Source organism: Cervus canadensis, chromosome 21 (assembly GCF_019320065.1).
Source record: "Cervus canadensis isolate Bull #8, Minnesota chromosome 21, ASM1932006v1, whole genome shotgun sequence".
NCBI lineage: Eukaryota > Metazoa > Chordata > Mammalia > Artiodactyla > Cervidae > Cervus > Cervus canadensis.
The window spans coordinates 38361195-38380880 of record NC_057406.1 but is presented as its reverse complement, the minus strand read 5'-3'; the positions used below and the strand labels follow the sequence as shown (position 1 = coordinate 38380880).

General features: G+C 39.0%; 1 protein-coding gene across 1 annotated transcript in view; it reads left to right on the top strand.

Moving 5' to 3' along the window:
• Positions 1-1513: 1513 nt before the first annotated feature.
• The window catches only part of LOC122423988 (ovochymase-1-like), a 93415-nt gene continuing 75242 nt past the window's right edge, over positions 1514-19686 (top strand). The window contains exons 1-7 of the mRNA XM_043441577.1: positions 1514-1701; positions 2306-2424; positions 2711-2808; positions 4225-4344; positions 7127-7188; positions 7794-7945; positions 9456-9642. Coding sequence (XP_043297512.1) covers positions 1602-1701; positions 2306-2424; positions 2711-2808; positions 4225-4344; positions 7127-7188; positions 7794-7945; positions 9456-9642 — 838 coding nt within the window. The 5' untranslated portion in view covers positions 1514-1601. The remainder of the gene's footprint in view (positions 1702-2305; positions 2425-2710; positions 2809-4224; positions 4345-7126; positions 7189-7793; positions 7946-9455; positions 9643-19686) is intronic.

Below are 19686 nucleotides of genomic sequence, written 5' to 3'. Positions count from 1 at the left end.
CTGAGCTCTTTTGGAGAGTAGTGAGTCCCTGAGGCTACAAATGGTTATGGTAATACCTGTGGGATTCCTACAGTAAAAGCGAAACTCAGAGATTAGCGTGTTGAGGGCTACTACCTGGAGATTCCCTGGAGAACTCAGGTGTGGTTGTATATCTTCAGGAAAGAGCTGTTTACCTTACCAAGCCCCCTCCCGGTGTCCCCTCAACACTCAAGCTCAAAACCCAGGAGTCATCTACTCAAACTGTCATCCAAGGTGTGTTTGCTTAAAACGATGCTACTCTCAAAAACAATTCAGTCCAACAGAACTATATGATGATGACAGTGTTTTGTATCCATGCTGTCCAATATGGTAGCCACTAGCTACAGGTGGCTGGTAAGCACTTAAGGTATAGCTAGTGTGACTGAGGAACTCAATTTTTACTTTGGCTAATATTAATTTGAATAACCACATATGGCTAGTGTCTACTCTATTGAATAGTGCAGCTCTAGAGCTTTTCAATGGTCTAAGACTTGAGATATAAAGATCATAGAAACTTCTTTCAGATTCATGAAACAAAAAGGTCTGAGATGGTATGTCTAAGTTTGGGTGCCAATCCCATTCTTTGAGCTTTTTGCCCAAGGTTCCCAGTTCACCTGCTGCTTCTTCCCTCGGCTGTCACCTGCCCATCCCTGTACCTGCATTCCCTCCACTTTGACCATCTCTTTTCCTGTCCTTCTGTCTACCACTTGTCTCCCTAATTTGTTTACCCTTCTACCTCAAGGAGCTTTTATCTCTACTTTATACAGAGGTGAGACAATTGGGCCTGGGTGTCTAGGTTAGTTAATACATATAGTGTTCACTTAACTTTGTTCTCATTTTTTGATAAATTATAAATCAATGACTAATTCCAGCTTTATTCCTCTCCCAACCTCAAGCTATTTTGTTACAAATTACTTACTAGAAAATACTATTGATTGAAAAAATGCTGACATGCCAGTGAATTCATTTTAATGATCTTAAATGCTGGATCCTACAGCTTTGGTCCATTCCACTGAAGCTGATGATAACACTGACACCCAGAAAAGGAATAGGGCAGAAACCTGATGGTTCATATCCAGTGCTTTTGAAAACTCGGGAGTGTCAAGATCTTCAACGAGCTTCTTAGAAGCTGGGTGGGATCTTTAATACTCAAACTTCCAAGAGTCCTCCTCCTTTCAGGGTCAGCTTGCCTGTGTCCTGCATGGGTACCCAGCTTCCTTGACCCAGGGACTTGGGCCACATTCCCTGAGTGGGAACAGAAATCACCTGCGCCGAGCATTCTAGGCCATTGATCCCCTTGGTCCTGCATCTGTCCTAGCATCTCCTGCATCTGACTCTGGCTCGCCTGCAAGGTTACCTCGCGCCTGTCTGCAGGGGTGGATGGCGGGGACGCGATGACACCTGGGCGGCCGAAGAGCAGCGGCGGCTGGGCTGGCCCTGAGGAGGGACACCTGTGCGCCCCCCACCCACCCTGCCCCCGGCTCGGAAGGACGGAGTGATGTAGGCGGGCGCTTCCGGGAGCTCAGAGCCGTGAGGCCGGAGCGCCTCTCTTCGCGGGTTCGCAGCGCCTGCGTCTGGCGGGGATGGACGGGTCACCGCGCGAGGGAGCCCTGCGGGCGTTGCCCGGGGCAGGCTCGCTCCTGCTGCTGCTGGTGCTGGCGGTCCACTCCCCGCCCAGCCGAGGTGAGCCGCGTCCTGGGCGCCTTCACTACTCCCCGGGCCCACAAAGACAACGGCCAGATGTGCCCACGAGGTGCCTGGGCCGAATTTTCTTCTGAAATCCTTTAGATTCTGGAGTTCAAGTTTTTAGGCACATCTGTTAACCTTGCTTGTGCTAAAGATCTTCCTCCAAGGAAAGATAACCAAGTGGAAGTAACTTAAAACCCAGTGACTCTGTTTCAGAGCAGCGTATGTTCTCCAGTACCTTTCATTCCCCCTAAATGCTGCCATGCCCATCTTCCCAGGGAAAGCCCCGAATCCCTCCCAGAGGGAGAGGGGCCTCGTTCAGTGGCCAGGTCTGTTTTTGTTGAGACAGCTCAGGCTGCAGAGGGCAGGGAGAGTCGCCAGGAGACTGCTAGTCAATGAGGTGTGAGTGGGACAGTCTTAGGTCGGGGATATTTTGAGAAAGTGGGGTAGCCTCCAGCTGAGTGAACATTGGCACTGGCAGAATAAAACCCCAGGGTGGAAGTCTTGATACAGTGAACCCCGACATGAGGAGCTCTGTGTGTGTGTGTGTGATTGTGTGTGTGTGTGTGTGTGTGTGACACACATATGCTCTCCCACACAGGACTGAAGTACGGAATTCGTGCAGTTGATTTGAAAAGTATAGAAACTGTCTTGGAATCTGGGTTCTTCTCTAGAATTAGTAGTTGGAGAAACTCAACAGTTGGTGGACACCCATGGCAGGTGAGTGTGATAAAGACATTGATTTCTTCATGAGCTAATAGTGAATTATTTCCCTATTTTTAGATACCATAACTCCAGCTTAACAGGTAATTTTTCTACGGACCCCCATTGACCTCACTGTCAAAAAGTTTGCTTCATAAGAAATCTCTTACTAACCAATTTATTGAATGTATCAGTATCTTAATGTGACATCATATTAGAAGAGTTGATTTCAAATGTTTCTGAAGGAGAGGACATCTATGTGGAGATGTATATCAGTTGTGTTCCTAACTTTTTTCTTGGGCAGGTCTCCCTGAAATTAGATGGACACCACTTCTGTGGAGGAAGTTTGATTCAAGATGATCTGGTGGTTACAGCGGTACATTGCCTAATTAGCCTCAATGAGTAAGTAGTGGATTTCTGTTACTTATTAAACCTTGATCCATGGCAGTTGGACTGGGAGATTCGATGCCCCAAATACCATGCAGGGTTCAACCTTAGTCCCTTTCTTAATTTTTTCCATCTGGTCCATCTACTGACTGACTTTCCTGATTCCCAGACACTTGTGTGTAGCATAAGATTTCTTGTGCTTTCCACTCTACTAATCGAGACCTCAAAGATTCCACACATAATCTATGATTTGTAGAGTTAGTGGAGGGTGGGTTGATGGTTACTGATTCTAATAAAGTATTAACATCAAATGTTAAACGGATGAGCCAATATTTTAATAATCTCAGTTCAGTTTAGTTCAGTTGCTCAGTCGTGTCTGACTCTTTGCAACCCCATGAATCACAGCACGCTAGGCCTCCCTGTCCATCACAAACTCCCAGAGTTTACTCAGACTCATGCCCATCGAGTCAGTGATGCCATTCAGCCATCTCATCCTCTGTTGTCCCCTTCTTCTCCTGCCCCCAATCCCTCCAAGCATCAGGGTCTTTTCCAATAAGTCAACTCTTCACATGAGGTGGCCAAAGTATTGGAGTTTCAGCTTCAGCATCAGTCCTTCCAATGAACATCCAGGACTTATCTCCTTCAGGATGGACTGGTTGGATCTCCTTGCAGTCCAAGGGACTCTCAAGAGTCTTCTCCAACACCACAGTTCAAAAGCATCAATTTTTCAGCGTTCAGCTTTCTTTACAGTTCAACTCTCACACCCATACATGACCACTGGAAAAACCATAGCCTTGACCAGACGGACCTTTGTTGGCAAAGTAATGTCTCTGCTTTTTAATATGCTATCTAGGTTGGTCATAACTTTCCTTACAAGGAGTAAGTTTCTTTTAATTTCATGGCTACAGTCACCATCTGCAGTGATTTTGGAGCCCAAAAAAATCTGACACTGTTACCACTGTCTCCCCATCAATTTCCCATGAGGTGATGGGACCAGATGCCATGATCTTAGTTTTCTTTTCAGTAATTAGGAGGGAAGAATACTATTAAAAGAGGGTGCTAATAGGAGAAAAAGAAGGACAGTAGGAACAACTTTTATATCTTGTTTAAAATGGTAGAGCATATATATATATAGAGAGAGACTGGTTTATGTACAAAAGATATCTGAATACTTTATGCAGAAAGATGAGTAACAATAGGAGAAAGAGTTCACAGAATGTAAACACTCCATGATTGAAAACCATGACTTTTTATAGATAGCTACAATTTATAGAAATTATAACAATAGTAATAATCACTAATAAAAGTACATCTTCTTTTAAGATTTGGAAATCCCTAAAGATACATTAATCATGTTAATTACATGAAATCAAGACAGTCTTTCCTGGAGGAAAGGATTATACTTACTGAAAGATTTCTGTTTGGTTTTAGGAAGCAAATTAAGAGTCTGACAGTGACTGCTGGGGAGTACAACCTCTTTCAAAAGGATAAGGAGGAACAGAATATTCCTGTCTCAAAAATTATTATCCATCCTGAATACAACAGACTTGGGTATATGAGTTTTAATATCGCACTGCTGTATCTAAAACTCAAAGTCAAGTTTGGTAAGTAGGGAGAGTTAGAATTGAAATGATGTAATGGAAAAAGCTATATTTATTAATTTTTACCAGTTAACTTTCTGTGTATATATATATCTAGTAATATTAGAATAGCTAAATTTTGTTCCTTAAAAATAATTTTGTTTAATCTATAGCCTATAAAAAGTACTGCACAGGCTATAAGTACCAGCCACAACTTATGTATGCTTAATCAGCATTTTAAGTACTCCAGTGTCTTGGCTGGGGGCAATATTCTAGACAATCTACCTGTACTCATCTCTAACCAAGGAGTATGGGATATTTGAAAATGTCCTCAGATTTCTCCTTTCTGTCATTATTATGGACAAGATATTTGACACCATTCTCAGTACAGATAATCTAAGCATTTTGGACAAAATATTAAAAGCCTACTTTAAAAAAATACAGGAAAGGGAAGTGTTCAGTGACCAAAAACAATGAAAGAACAAATTCAAAGGAGTTAGCCAGACACTGAAGTTAAATGACTGCCATTGAAGCATCTAAATGATCTTCAAGAGCCTATAACCTTAACTATCTTTGCAAGGAGCCTGCGTGGGAGTAGGATGTGGAAGCAGAGTCTGATTGGAACCTCCCATGTATGTAACCTGGGACTTCTTGAAAGGTGATACTTTAAAAGATGGAGGGAAAGAGACAGGAAAATATGCCACATAGAGTGAGGGAATAAGGAAAATTTGCCTGCTTGAACCTTGGCCCTGGATGGAGGGCTCTCAGAAATATCTATTTTCCTGAGCTAGCCTTCATTCAGGTTTGAAGCTGGCATTCACATTACCTGTCCCCAAAACTCTAAGCCAAGATTTTAAAGTTATTCCAGGTGAGTAATTGGGTTTCTGGCAGAAGCAAAGGTAGTAAATTCTCTTTGAAGACATAAACCTTAAATCTCAGCTTGAATGTACTCCCATAAAGCTTTAATGATTGAGAGCATACACAATTAAAAAGCATGCAGAGAAAGTTGCTTGCAGAGAAAGCACCAGAGTCCAAAGTAACATCAACCAGAATCAGACATTCCAAGATTACAGATGTTAAAATGATATACATACTACAAAGTAAGTTTTAAGTTTAAATAAGTAAAGTCTATCAAAAATGACTAAAGAACAAGAAAATATTAACTGAAAAGGAAGACTTGAAATAGAGTCAATAAAACTTAAAGATAAGAACATAGTTGGAATTGGTAACAATAGCTGAATTAAATAGAGACATTGACCTTACTCATTGCTCATTCTTCTTTCACTCACACTCGATATTGAATCCATCAGAAAAATTCTATTGCTTCTGTCTCACCCTCTCCTCTCCTACATCCTGCTCCAAGCTCCCATCATTTCTTGCCTGGGTCAATTTGAATGGTCTCTTGAATCATCTCCAACTTCTGTCTTGCATCCCTAGTTTTTATTATTAACCCAGCAGCCAGAATAATACTTTTGAAATGTAAATCAGATTATATTACTCTGCAGATATATTACTTCAGTGGTTCTCCATTACACTCAGATGCAAATCAGTGTTCTTAGCTTCTTAGCTGACATCACCCAGCATCCTAACCTTGTAGCCAACCTCTTTTTTTGTTCATTTTTTACTAGAATTTCTTTTGTTTAGTCTGCTCCAGACATCCTAGAATCCTCACTCTTCCTCAGACATATATGACATGATGCCACTGCAGGAAATTTCCATTTTGTTTTTTTCTTCTTCAGATACTTTCCACAGAGATGCCTGCCTGATTTCTTCCCTCAGCTTCTTCAAGGCTCTGTTCAATGGAACTTGGCATGACTGCCATTTTACAAATTGCATCTCCCTTGCCATATTCCCTAATCCCCAGACTTCTCATCTTTCTTATGCTTTCCTGATTTTTCGGCAAAATCAGAGCACATATTACCTAATAGCTAAATTATTAGATTTATTGCTTGTATTTCACCCCAAACGCACTCACTCTCACTTTCTCTCTCACTCACACTCACTCATGCTCAGATTTACATTCTGTCAGGGCAGGAATTTTTCCTGGTCATTTACTGAGGGCTAGAAGACTGCTTGCCACATAACAGAGCTCAATTACTTGAGTGAAAAACTATCCCTTAAGAACAAGTGAAGTGAAATGAAAGTTGCTCAGTTGTGTCTGACTCTTTGCAACCCCATGGACTATACAGTCCATGAAATTCTCCAGGCCAGAATATTGGAGTGGGTAGCCTTTCCCTTCTCCAGGGGATCTTCCCAACCCAGGAATCGAACCCAGGTCTCCCACATTGCAGGTGGATTCTTAACCAGCTGAGCCACTAGGAAGCCCAAGAATACTGGGGTGGGTAGCCTATCCCTTCTCCAGAGGATCTTCCTGGCCTAAGAATCAAATTGGGGTTTCCCTCATTGAAGGCAGATCCTTTACCAACTGAGCTATGAGGGAAGCCCCTTAAGAACAAGGTCACATCCTAAAATGCTGGTAGTTGGGGAAGGTCATTTTGGTACTTTTAACAGTGAGTTGTTTTCCTTTTTTTGCACTTTCTAAATTTCTATAAATATGGGATAGTTCTTTTGAGAGAGAAAAAACCTTTAAAATATTGTTAATTACATTTAGGAAGAAACTGTGGAAGCTATGACGTCAACCAGATGTCAGTTTCCAAATATATTTAGGATCACTTGTCTGTGACTCTTATGATTTTCTTGTTATTGTTGTTTTTTTCAGGAACTACTGTTCAGCCAATCTGTATTCCCCATAGAGGTGATAAATTTGAAGAAGGGATTCTTTGCATGGCCAGTGGATGGGGCAAGACTTCAGAGAGTAAGAGACATCAAAAGAATGTAATATTTCTCCTAGGCTTATTTACATGCCCATTGGAATCAGGAATTTTGTTGGTCTTAAATAATACATTTATCCTTGTTTTATCCTCTCTGCATTCTAACTCAGGGAAGACTTCTGGTTGTCTTCACCAAAAAAAGGCTATACTTAAGGCTCTACATAAAATTCCTCCTGCTGCCATTTTGGTTAGGTGTATCAGGGTCAGGAACAGGAAGTAAATATAATAGTTGAAGAAGAATACAGTAAAGTAACAATAGTTCAGCTTCCTTATCTTTGGTATTGTGATTTTTAAAAAGCAAAGAACATTACAAAATATCGCTTTTACTGACTAAAGTTTTCCTCTTGAGGAAACATTTAAACATATATTCAGAGAAGCTACAATTGCCTATATTACATTAAAAATCTGATTTAAAAAAGCCCTTTGTCACTAGTGTAAGATTTTAGGGAAAAATATCATTCAGAGGTATAAAAAAAAAATTACTTCTACATTTTGGTTAAACATCTACCAATTCTAAACTTGTAAGCTTCTTGTTGGTTTCTTTAAGTGGGGACAGTTGTTGACCAACTTACCAGTCCCTTCTCCACAGCATCAGAATATTCAAATATCCTACAAGAAGTGGAAGTTCCTATCATGGATGACAGAACATGTGGTACCCTGCTCAGGGGCATGAACCTTCCTCCCCTGGGAAGGGACGTGTTGTGCGCCGGTTTTCCTGATGGGGCAAAGGATGCCTGCCAGGTAATAAGCATTGTTGTTGCTCAGTTGCCCAGTCATGTCCAGCTCTTTGTGACCCTATGACTGCAGCACACTAGTCCTCCTAGCATAAACCAGTCCAGTTATTGACCGACTATCACGTGGATGAGAGTGGCTTCTGGGCTGCTTTTGAGGGGTTACTTCTTTATGATTTCGCTCTTCCCTCATCTTTCCATCTGATTTCCACTGAAAAACTTTCCTTGACCAGAGCTGAGAGAATTCTTTTCTGTCCCATGTGCATTCTTAGCCCTTGTACCTCCTTGTGGGGACGTGAAGAGGTCAGGCAGGGAAGATGGTTTCAACATTCCCAACCTAACGAAATCAAACAAGATGACCACTTTGGCAAATGAATTAGGCTAGCTGTGATTATTTCTCATTCTACCTTTTGTTAAACATTTTAACTTTTCTCAAGCTTTAGGGAGGAATGCAATGTTTACACAGAGTTTGACCAAAGATAGCATAGCTACAGTAACTGGGGGGTAAAAGATGTTGTATATGGCAACATTCTAAGGCCAACACAACAACTTCACAAAGAAAACCAACTCTGACAAGAAAGGAAAGGGAGGCCAGTTTGTGATAGACGTGAATTTTAAGTTTTAATTATAATTGTTTTTCTTAAAATGGAGGAGCAGGGAGTCTTTATTCTTTGCCAACAAGCAACTTAAAACTGCCATGGGGAGCTCTCTAAAATTTTCTGTTGGGAAAATATTTAATTTTTCTTCTAGGAGGTGACAGAATAAGGGCCAGGGAGAGTTTGGTAGGAAGGAGATAGAAATTTACAATTATTCTGCTTTCTAAGTTGGAATATAGGTAGACTTACTGTCTCATCCTTCACAGGTAAGTATTTTCTGGATAAAGTTGTCAAACAATTCTGTGCCTTTTGAGGGGATTCAATCTGATACCAATTGGCATGTGTTTTCAAAGCAGCACATTGTTATGAAGAATTATTAAAGAAACCATCCTGAAAGTGTGGCTACTTTATCCTCTAGTGTGAGAGCCAATGGATCCTTTATATATAGCCCCGGGACAAAATAAGTTTCCCGGGCATTCTGTTTTAAAAGCCTTGAGCCATTGCGTGAACTTGGGGGCTCTATTCGCTGGTACTGTGGGCTTGGAATGTGATCCAGTCTTCCCTAGAATGCTACAGTGGAAGCATTATCTGTGACCTATCTAAGCGTTTATCTGTGAACTCCCCCTCCTTCTTCCATTGATTTTGAATTGTTCCCCAAAAACTAGGAGGAAGAGAGAAATTAAGGGTTAGTTTGACAAGATTGCATAAAGTGAGTGGAAGGAGTTTACATGTGAATAAAAGGATAGTTCTTTGAAACCAATGATGGAGAAACAAAATGATGAACACACAATGTTGATGAATAATGACCATTGAGTTTTTATGCTTCTACTACTTCTCTCTCTGAGATGAGGGCTGATCTTCTGCACCTGATAAAACATTTTTAACTTGTAACTTTTAAAATTTCCACTTTCTCTACCATAAAAGAGGGACTCTGGAGGCCCACTTGTTTGTAGAAGAGATGATGGAGCCTGGGTTCTTGCTGGGATAACTTCCTGGGCAGCTGGTTGCACTAGAGTTTGGAATCCTTTCAGAAATAAGCAGAGAAAGGTATCACCTGGCATTTTCTCCAAGGTGTTTGTGTTGATGGATTTTATCACACAGACCATGATAGGTGAGTGTAATTTCTGTGGATTCTTGCTTCCTCATCCACTGCAACTCAAAAAAATGATCATGCCTATTTCAAGGATAGTTACTCTATGTTGCAGATATAATCAGAAATAAGCTTTAAAATGAGAAGAATATGGCTGGTTTTTGTTCCTAATCCAGTGTATATAAATTTTTAACTCTGATTTCATGAACAGTGATACCTGTCAATTTAACTTGAACATCAACAGGATTGTTAAGTTTATGGTCATGTAGATTTTCACGAGGTATGTTTTTTGTACTTATGAGATTTTAAAATAGTTTTTGACAATAGTCTCATTAGAAGATTCTTTTTTTATAAATTTATTTATTTTTTAATTGAAGGATAATTGCTTTACAGAATTTTCTGTTTTCTGTCAATTTTCTGTTTTCTGTCAAACCTCAACATGAATCAGCCATAGGTATACATATGTCCCCTCTCTTTTGAAACTTCCTCCCATCTCCCTCCACAACCCACCCCTCTAGGTTGATACAGAGTCCCTGTTTGAGTTTCCTGAGCCATACAGCAAATTCCTGTTGGCTATCTATTTTACATATGGCAATGTAAGTTTCCATGTTATTCTTTCCATACATCTCTTTCTCTCCTCCCCCCTCCCCAAGTCCATAGGCCTGTTCTCTATGTCTTTTCTCCATTGCTGCCTTGTAAATAAATTCTTCAGTACCATTTTTCTAGATTCTGTATATATGCATTAGAATACAGTATATAGCTTTCTCTTTCTGACTTACTTCACTGTATAATAGGTTCTAGGTTCATCCACCTGATTAAAACTGACTCAAATGCATTCGTTTTTGTGGCTGAGTAATACTCCATTGTGTTTATGTACCACAACTTCTTTATCCATTCATCTGTCGATGGACATCTAGGTTCCTTCCATGTTCTAGCTATTGTAAATAGTGCTTCAATGAACAATGGGATACATGTGTGTTTTTCAGTTTTGGTTTCCTCAGGGTATATGCCTAGGAGTGGGATTTCTGGGTCTTATGGTGGTTTTATTCCTAGTTTTTTTTTTTAAGGAATCACCATACTGTCTTCCATAGTGGCAGTGTCAATTTACATTCTCACCAACAGTGCAAGAGCATTCCCTTTTCTCCACACCCTCTCCAGTATTTATTGTTTGTAGACTTTTTGATAATGAACATTCTGACTGGTGTCAGGTAATTTCTCATTGTAGTTTTGATTTGTATTTCTCTAATAATGAGTGATGTTGAGCACCTTTTCATGTGTTTGTTAGCCATCTGTAAATCTTCTTTGGAGAAATGTCTGTTTAGGTCTTTTTCCCTCTGTTTGATCAGGGTGTTCATTTTTCTGATATTGAGTTGTATGAGCTGCTTGTATATTTTGGAAATTAATCCTTCATTTGTCAGTTGTTTTATTTGCTATTATTTTCTCTGATTCTGAGGGTTGTCTTTTCACCTTGCTTATAGTTTCCTTTGCTCTGCAAAAGCTCTTAAGTTTAATCAGGTCCCACTTGTTTACTTTTGCTTTCATTTCCATTACTCTAGGAGATGGGTCATAGAGATCTTGCTTTGATTTATGTCATCGAGTATTTTGCCTATGTTTTCCTCCAAGAGTTTTATAGTTTCTGGTCTTACATTTAGGTCTTTAATCCATTTTGAGTTTGTGTATGGTGTTAGAAAGTGTTCTAATTTCATTCTTTTACATGTAACTGTCCAGTTTTCCCAGAACCATTTATTGAAGAGACTGTCTTTTCCCCATTGTATATTCTGGCCTCCTTTGTCAAAATTAAGATACCCATAGGTGTATGAGTTTTTTCCTGGGGTTTCTGTCTTGTTCTATTCCCCTATATTTCTGTTTTTGTGCCAGTACCATCCTGTCTTGATGACTGTAGCTTTGCAGTATAATCTGAAGTCAGGAGATTGATTCCTCCAGCTCCATTCCTCCAACTCTGGTCTTTCTCAAGACTGCTTTGATTATTCGGGGTCTTTTGTATTTCCGTATGAATTATGAAATTTTTGTTCTAATTCTGTGAAAAATGCCATTGGTAATTTGATAGGGATCAAATCTGTAGATTGAGTTTGGTAGTATAGTCATTTTCGCAATATTGATTCTTCCTACCCAGGAACATGGAATATCTCTCCATCTGCTTATGTTGTTCTTTGATTTCTTTCATTAGTGTCTTATAATTTTCTGTGTACAGTTCTTTTGTCTCCTTGGGTAAGTTTATTCCTAGATATTTAATTCTTTTTGTTGCAATGGGGAATGGGATTGATTCCTTAATTTCTCTTTCTGATTTTTCAGTTAGTATATAGAAATGCAACTGATTTCTGTGTATTGATTTTGTATCCTGAAACTTTGCTAAATTCACTGATTAGCTCTAGTAATTTTTTGATACTATGCTTAGGATTTTCTGTGTATAGTATCATGTCATCTTCAGTGAGAGCTTTAGATCTTCTTTTTCAATCTGAATTCTTTTATTTCTTTTTCTTCTCTGATTGCTATAGCTAGGACTTTCAGAACTATGTTGAATAATAATGGTGAAAGTGAACGCCCTTGTCTTGTTCCTAATCTCAGAGGGAATGCTTTCACTTCTTCACCATTAAGAATAACGTTTGCTCTAGGTTTAACATGTATGGCCTTTATTATGTTAAGGTAGGTTCCTTCTATGCCCATTTTTTGAAGAGTTTTAATCATAAATGGGTGCTGAATTTTGTCAATGGTTTCTTCTGCATCTATTGATACTATCATATGGTTCTTATCTTTCAATTTGTTAATATGCTGTATCACATTGATTGATTTGCATATATTGAAGAATCCTTGCATCCCTGGAATAAATCCAACTTGATCATGATGTGTGAGCTTTTGGATGTGTTGTTGAATTCTGTTTGCTAAAATTTTGTTGAGAATTTTTGCATCTATGTTCATCAGTGATATTGGCCTATAGTTTTCTTTTTTGTGTTGTCTTTGTCTGGTTTTGGTATCAGAGTGATGGTGGCCTCATAGAATGAGTTTGGAAGTGTTCCTTCCTCTGAAATTATTTGAAAGAGTTTTAGAAAGATAGGCATTGGCTCTTCTCTAAATGTTTGATAGAATTCTCCTGTGAAGCCATCTGGTCCTGGGCCTTTGTTTTTTGGGAGATTTTTTTTTTTTTTATCACAGCTTCAGTTTCAGTGCTTGTAATTGGGTTGTTCATAATTTCTATTTCTTCCTGGTTCAGTCTTGAAAGATTGAACTTTTCTAAGAATCTGTCCATTTCCAGGTTATCCATTTTATTGCCATATGGTTGTTCATAATAATCTCTTATAATCCTTTGTATTTCTGCATTGTCTGTTGTAACCTCTCCTTTTTCATTTCTAATTTTGTTGATTTGATTCTTCTCTCTTTTTTCTTGATGAGTCTGGCTAAAGGTTTGTTAATTTTGTTTATCTTCTCCAAGAACCAGCTTTTAGTTTTATTCATCTTTACTATTATTTCTTTCATTTCTTTTTCATTTATTTCTCCTCAGATCTTTATGATTTCTTTCCTTCTACTAACTTTGGGGTTTTTTTGTTCTTCTTTTTCTAGTTGTTTTAGGTATGAAGTTAGGTTGTCTATCCAATGTTTTTCTCGTTTCTTGAGGTAGGATTGTATTGCAATAAACTTCCCTCTTAGAACTGCTTTTGCTTCATCCCATAGGTTTTGAGTTGTTGTGTTTTCATTGTCATTTGTTTCTAGAATTTTTTTTTATCTCCTTTTTGATTTCTTCAGTAATTTGTTGGTTATTTAGAAACATATTGTTTAATCTTCATGTGTTTATGTTTCTTACAGTATTTTTCTTGTAATTGATATCTAGTCTCATAGCATGTGGTCAAAGAAGATGCCTGATATGATTTCAGTTTTCTTAATTTTACTGAGGTTCGATTTGTGACCCAAGATGTAGTCTATCCTGGAGAATGTCCTATGTGCACTTAAGAAGACAGTGTGTTCTTCTACATTTGGATGGAATGTCCTGAAGATATCAATGAGATCCACCTCATCTAATGCATCATTTAAGATTTTTGTCTCCTTATCAATTTTTGTTTTGATGATCTGTCCTTTGGTGTGAGTAGGGTGTTAAAGTCTCCTGCTATTATTGTGTTACTGTCAGTTTCTCCTTTTATGTCTGTTAGTGTTTGTCTTATGTACTGAGGTGCTCCTATGTTGGGTGAATAGATATTCACAATTGTTATGTCTTCCTCTTGGATTGATCCCTTGATCATTATGTAGTGTCCTTCCTTATCTCTTGTAATCTTCTTTATTTTAAAGTTAGGGTTAGGGTTACCCCAAAATGAGAAACCAAAGATGAATCCCAGAAAATGGCAGTTACAAAATCAGGCAAATAATAATTAAAATAATGGAATATACACACACACACACATATATATATACACACCTATAAGTGAAATCAAGACAGTCCAACAAAAACAAAGTACAATAGATTGACCCAGCAAACAAAGAAAACCAAAAATTATATCTACCAGTTAAGAACAAGAAGATTTTAAAAAAAAGAAAAGAACAAGAAGATTCTTTTTTAATTTATCCAGTTAACATTTTTTTTTTCTAAACTAGTGAAGAGCACTAAAAATAAATCACTCCTCTTCTCCTTCTCCCATTCACTCTTATTAATTTTACTTCACAAGAGTGGAAACATAAGACAGGCTTTGAAGAGTTATTTTTGTTCTGTTGCACTAAAATCTAAATTAGGAAAATAAATATGGGTCTGGAGATGCCAAACCTGTCCTCAAATATTTGGGAAGACAAAGAAGTAAGTGAACAGTTGTGATAAAAGGTAAAGTTCTAACTCTACTGGCTATCTATTTTACTTATGGTAATGTATATGTTTCAGTGCTATTCTCTCTCTTTTTTTTTTTTTTTTTTTTTATAGTTGGAGGCTAATACTTTACAATATTGTAGTGGTTTTTGCCATACATTGACATGAATCAGCCATGGATTACATGTGTTCCCCAATCCTGATCCCCCTCCACCTCCCTCCCCATCCCATCCTCTGGGCCTTCCAGTGCACCAGCCCTGAGCACTTGTCTCATGCATCCAACCTGGGCTGGTGATCTGTTTCACACTTGATAATATACATGTTTCAATGCTATTCTCTCGGATCATCCCATCCTCTCCTCCTCCCACTGAGTCCCAAAATCTGTCTCCTTTACTGCCTTGCACATAGGTGCCATCTTTCTAGATTCCATATACATGTATTAATATGCAAAATTTGTCTTTCTTTTTCTGACCTACTTCACTGTATAACAGGCTTAACCTGGAGGGATGGAGTAGAAGGGAGCTGGGAGGGGGGTTCAGTAGGAAGGGGACACATGTATGCCTATGACTGATTCATATTGATATATGCAAAAACCATCACAATATTGTAAAGTAATTATCCTCCAATTAAATAAATTTTTTTAAAAGGTGAAGTTCATGTAAGCTCAAAGAGCTATGTTCTCACTGAGAAGGAGTCTAAGGAGCTCAGTTCTAAGGGACCCAGAAGGTTTGCCATAAAAGAGGGCAGCATCTGCTTAAGAAAATGGCACAGAGGTTAGCCTCTGAAGAATAAAGAGGCATAAGGAAACACAACTTACAAGAATAAGTAGTTTAGTAGAACCAAATTTGTTAAAGGCCAGGACCCAGAGCTGCAGAAAACAGTGTTCTCTCCCTCCCTCCATCCTTCCCTCCTTCCATTTTTCCCTCCCTCCATCCTTTCCCCCCTCCACTCTTCCCCCACTTCATCCTTCCCTCCTTCCATCCTTCCCTCCCTCCATCCTTCCCCCCTCCATCCTTCCCCCCCATTGTTCCCCCAACTCGCTCCTTCCCTCCCTTGCTCCTTCCATCCCTTCCTCCCTCTCCCATTCCAGTCCAAGATCAGCCACCTAGCTAATAATTCAAAAAGCAACTCTGCTGCTGGTCCAGCTGAATGCAAGAGCCCACCTCTCAGTTCACTTTCATTTGTTCTTCAGAGTAAATGTGTTCTGTTCATTGCCATGACCACAGGGAGAACTTGTCTCCTGGTAGCAATTCTATTCAGTTTTCATCATCTAGAAGAGAAAGTTAAAAGGTCAGCAAGCCCTGAACAAAGGTTAATGATACCAACATTTTAAAATGGCAATGAAATCAGGCAATAACCATCAATTCCATAGTCAAATGAATATCAGAATGAGACAAGTAACTTAGTTAAACAGCATATGCTTGATGTCATTCTTCTAATCTTCTCACTCCCTAGTTGCTTGTTCTTCTCAGTAAGTTCAATTCAGTACTCAGTCATGTTTGACTCTTTGCCACCCCATGGACTGCAGCATGCCAGGCTTCCCTGTCCATCACCAAATCCTGGAGCTTACTCAAATTCATGTCCATTGAGTCAGTGATACCATCCAACCATCTCAAACTCTGTTTTCCTCTTCTCCTCCTGCCTTCAATCTTTCCCAGCATCAGGGTCTTTTCAAAGGAGTCAGTCTTTACATCAGGTAGCCAAAGTATTGGAGTTTCACTTTCAGCATCAGTCCTTCCAATGAATATTCAGGCTGATTTCCTTTAGGATTGACTGGTTGGATCTCCTTGCAGTCCAAGAGACTCTCAAGAGTCTTCTCCAACACAACAGTTCAAAAGCATCAATTCTTCAGCACTCAGCTTTCTTTATAGTCCAAATCTCACATCCATACAGGACTACTGGGAACACCATAGCTTTGACTAGATGGACCTTTATCGGCAAAATAATGTCTGTTTTTTAATATGCTGTCTAGGCTGGTCATAGTTCTTCTTCCAAGGAGCAAGCGTCGTTTAATTTCATGGCTGCAGTCACCGTCTGCAGTGATTTTGGAACCTCCCAAAATAAAGTTTCTCACTGTTTCCCCATCTATTTGCCATGAAGTGGTGGGACCGGATGCCATGATCTTTTTTTCAGTGTTGAGTTTTAAGCCAACTTATTCACTCTGTTCTTTCACTTTCATTAAGAGGCTCTTTAGTTCCTCTTCATTTTCTGCCATAAGGGTGATGTCATCTGCATATCTGAGGTTATTGATATTTCTCCCAGCAATCTTGATTCCACCTTGTGCTTCATCCAGCCCAGAATTTTGCATGATGTACTCTGCATATAAGTTAAATAAGCAGGATGACAATATACAGCCTTGATGTACTCCTTTCCCAATTTGGAACCAGTCTGTTGTTCCATGTCCAGTTCTAACTGTTGCTTCTTGACCTGCATACAGATTTATCAGGAGGCAGGTAAGGTGGTCTGGTATTCCCATCTCTTTAAGACTTTTCCACAGTTTGTTGTGATCCACAAACTGAAAGGCTTTGGCATAGTCAGTAAAGCAGAAGTAGATGTTTTTCTGGAATTCTCCTGCTTTTTTGATGATCCAACAGATGTTAGTAATTTGATCTCTCATTCCTCTGCCTTTCTAAATCTACCTTGAACATCTGAATGTTCACGGTTCACATACTGTTGAAGTCTAGCTTGGAGAATTTTGAGCATTACTTTGCTAGTGTGTGATATGAGTGCAATTGTGTGGTAGTTTGAGCATTCTTTGGCATTGCCTTTCTGTTGGATTGGAATGAATACTGACCTTTTCCAGTCCTGTGGCCACTCCTGAGTTTTCCATATTTGCTGACATATTGAGTGCAGCACTTTTACAGCATCATCTTTCAGGATTTGAAATAGCTCAGCTGGAATTCCATCACCTGCATTAGCTTTGTGGTGATGCTTCCTTAGGCCCACTTGACTTCGCATCCCAGAATGTCTGACTCTAGGTGAGTGATCACACCATCATGGCTATTTGGGTTATGAAGATCTTTTTTGTGTAGTTCTGCTGTGTTTTCTTGCCACCTCTTTTTAATATCTTCTGCTTCTGTTAGGTCCTTACCATTTTTGTGCTTTATTGTGCCCATCTTTGTGTGAAATGTTCCCTTGGTATCTCTAATTTTTTTGAAGAGATCTCTAATCTTTCCCACTCTATTGTTTTCCCTATATTTCTTTTCATTGATTGCTGAGGAAGACTTTCTTATCTCTCCTTGCTATTCTTTGGAACTTTGCATTCAAATGGGTGTATCTTTCCTTTTCCCCTTTGCCTTTAGCTTCTCTTTTTTCCTCAGCTATTTGTAAGGCCTTCTCAGACAACCATTTTGTCTTTTTGCATTTCTTTTTCTTGGAGATAGTCTTGGTCACTGCCTCCTGTATGATGTCATGAACCTCTGTCCATAGGTCTTCAGGCACTCTGTGTTATCAGATCTAATTCCCTGAATCTATTTCTCACTTCCACTGTATAATCATAAGGGATTTTATCTAGGTCATACCTGAATGGTCTGGTGATTTTCCCTACTTTCTTCAATTTAATCTGAATTTTTCAATAATGAGTTCATGAGCCACAGTCAGCTCCTGGTCTTGTTTCTGTTGACTGTGTAGAGCTCCTCCATCTTCATCTGCAAAGAATATAATCAATCTGATTTCAATATTGACCATCTGGTGAAGTCCATGTGTAGAGTCATCTCTTGTGTTGTTGGAAGAGGGTGTTTGCTATAACCAGTGCATTCTCTTGGCAAAACTCTGTCAGCCTTCGTCCTGCTTCATTCTGTACTCCAAGGCCAAACTTGCTGTTATTCCACATATCTCTTGACTCCCTACTTTTGCATTCCAGTCCTCTATGATGAAAAGGACATATTTTTGGGTGTTAGTTCCAGAAAGTCTTGTAGATTTTCATAGAACCATTCAACTTCACCTTCTTCAGCATTACTAGTTGGGGCATAGACTTGGATTACTGTGATTTGAATGGTTTTCCTTGGAAATGAACAGAGATTATTCTGTCATTTTTGATATTGCACCCAAGAACTGCATTTCGGACTCTTTTGTTGACTATGAGGGCTACTCCATTTCTTCTAAGGGATTCTTGCCCACAGTAGTAGATATAATGGTCATCTTAGTTAAATTCACCCATTCCAGTCCATTTTAGTTCACAGATTCCTAAAATGTCTATGTTTACTCTTGCTATCTCCTGTTTGACCACTTCCAATTTACCTTGATTCATGGACCTAACATTTCCAGGTTCCTATGTAATATTGTTCTTTACAGCTTTGGATTTTACTTCCATCACCAGTCACGTAGGATGTCTAGTTAATATTTATTGATTATTTACCCTATACCACTTATGGACTAATCACTTCACATACAGTATTTCTTTATTCCTCAGTACAAATCTAAAAGGTTTGTATACTGTTCTGCTTTTCACAGATGAGGGAATAGAGGCTTAGAGGAGTTCAGTAACTTTCCCAAAGATGCATAGCTGGCAAGGGGCAGAGCCAACATTCAAACCTTAGCAGTAACATAGAAGGTGGCAATCGAGGTTAGGGGTAAACTCACTTGCAAGAAGAGTGTGAGCAAGTCATTGTAAGAATTTATTCTGACATTTCTTGATTAGTTATGTTGTAGGGGAGGAGGTAATTGAAGAAAATTTCCAGCATGATTTTCAGGATACTAGCTTGAGTGGCTGGATTGATGGTAGAATCATTAAATGATACAGGGAAGCATTGCAAGACCATCTTGACTGTTAAAATCAATGGATTCTATTTGAGATACCCGGATTTTTATGAGATTGTGGGAGATCAAGATGGACATATCCAGCAGTCCTAGAATTTGTAGTTCTAGATCTAGTCTAGATCTCGAATTCAGGAAGGAAGGAGATTTAGATTGAAGAGAGATATTTGGAACTCATATATATATAAACAAATACAAATAAAGCTATGTACAGTACTTTCATGGAATATTTTTCAGACTGAAGAATAGATCCTGAAAAAAAGACTGAGATTGGGAAGAGATGACCATAGATATATGTATTTTTTTAAAAAAGAGTAGTATCATGAGGCCAAAGAAGGAGATAATGCTTAGAAGAGTCAGATACAACAGGAATATTAAAAGGTATACAACCAAATCACATATATGGAATCTGGCATTTAGCATTTGAAAGATCAACTTAAGAGTGGTTTTATGATTGACCAGCATAAGCAAGTGACTCAGCTAGTTTAGGCTACTGTAAATACTTTCAA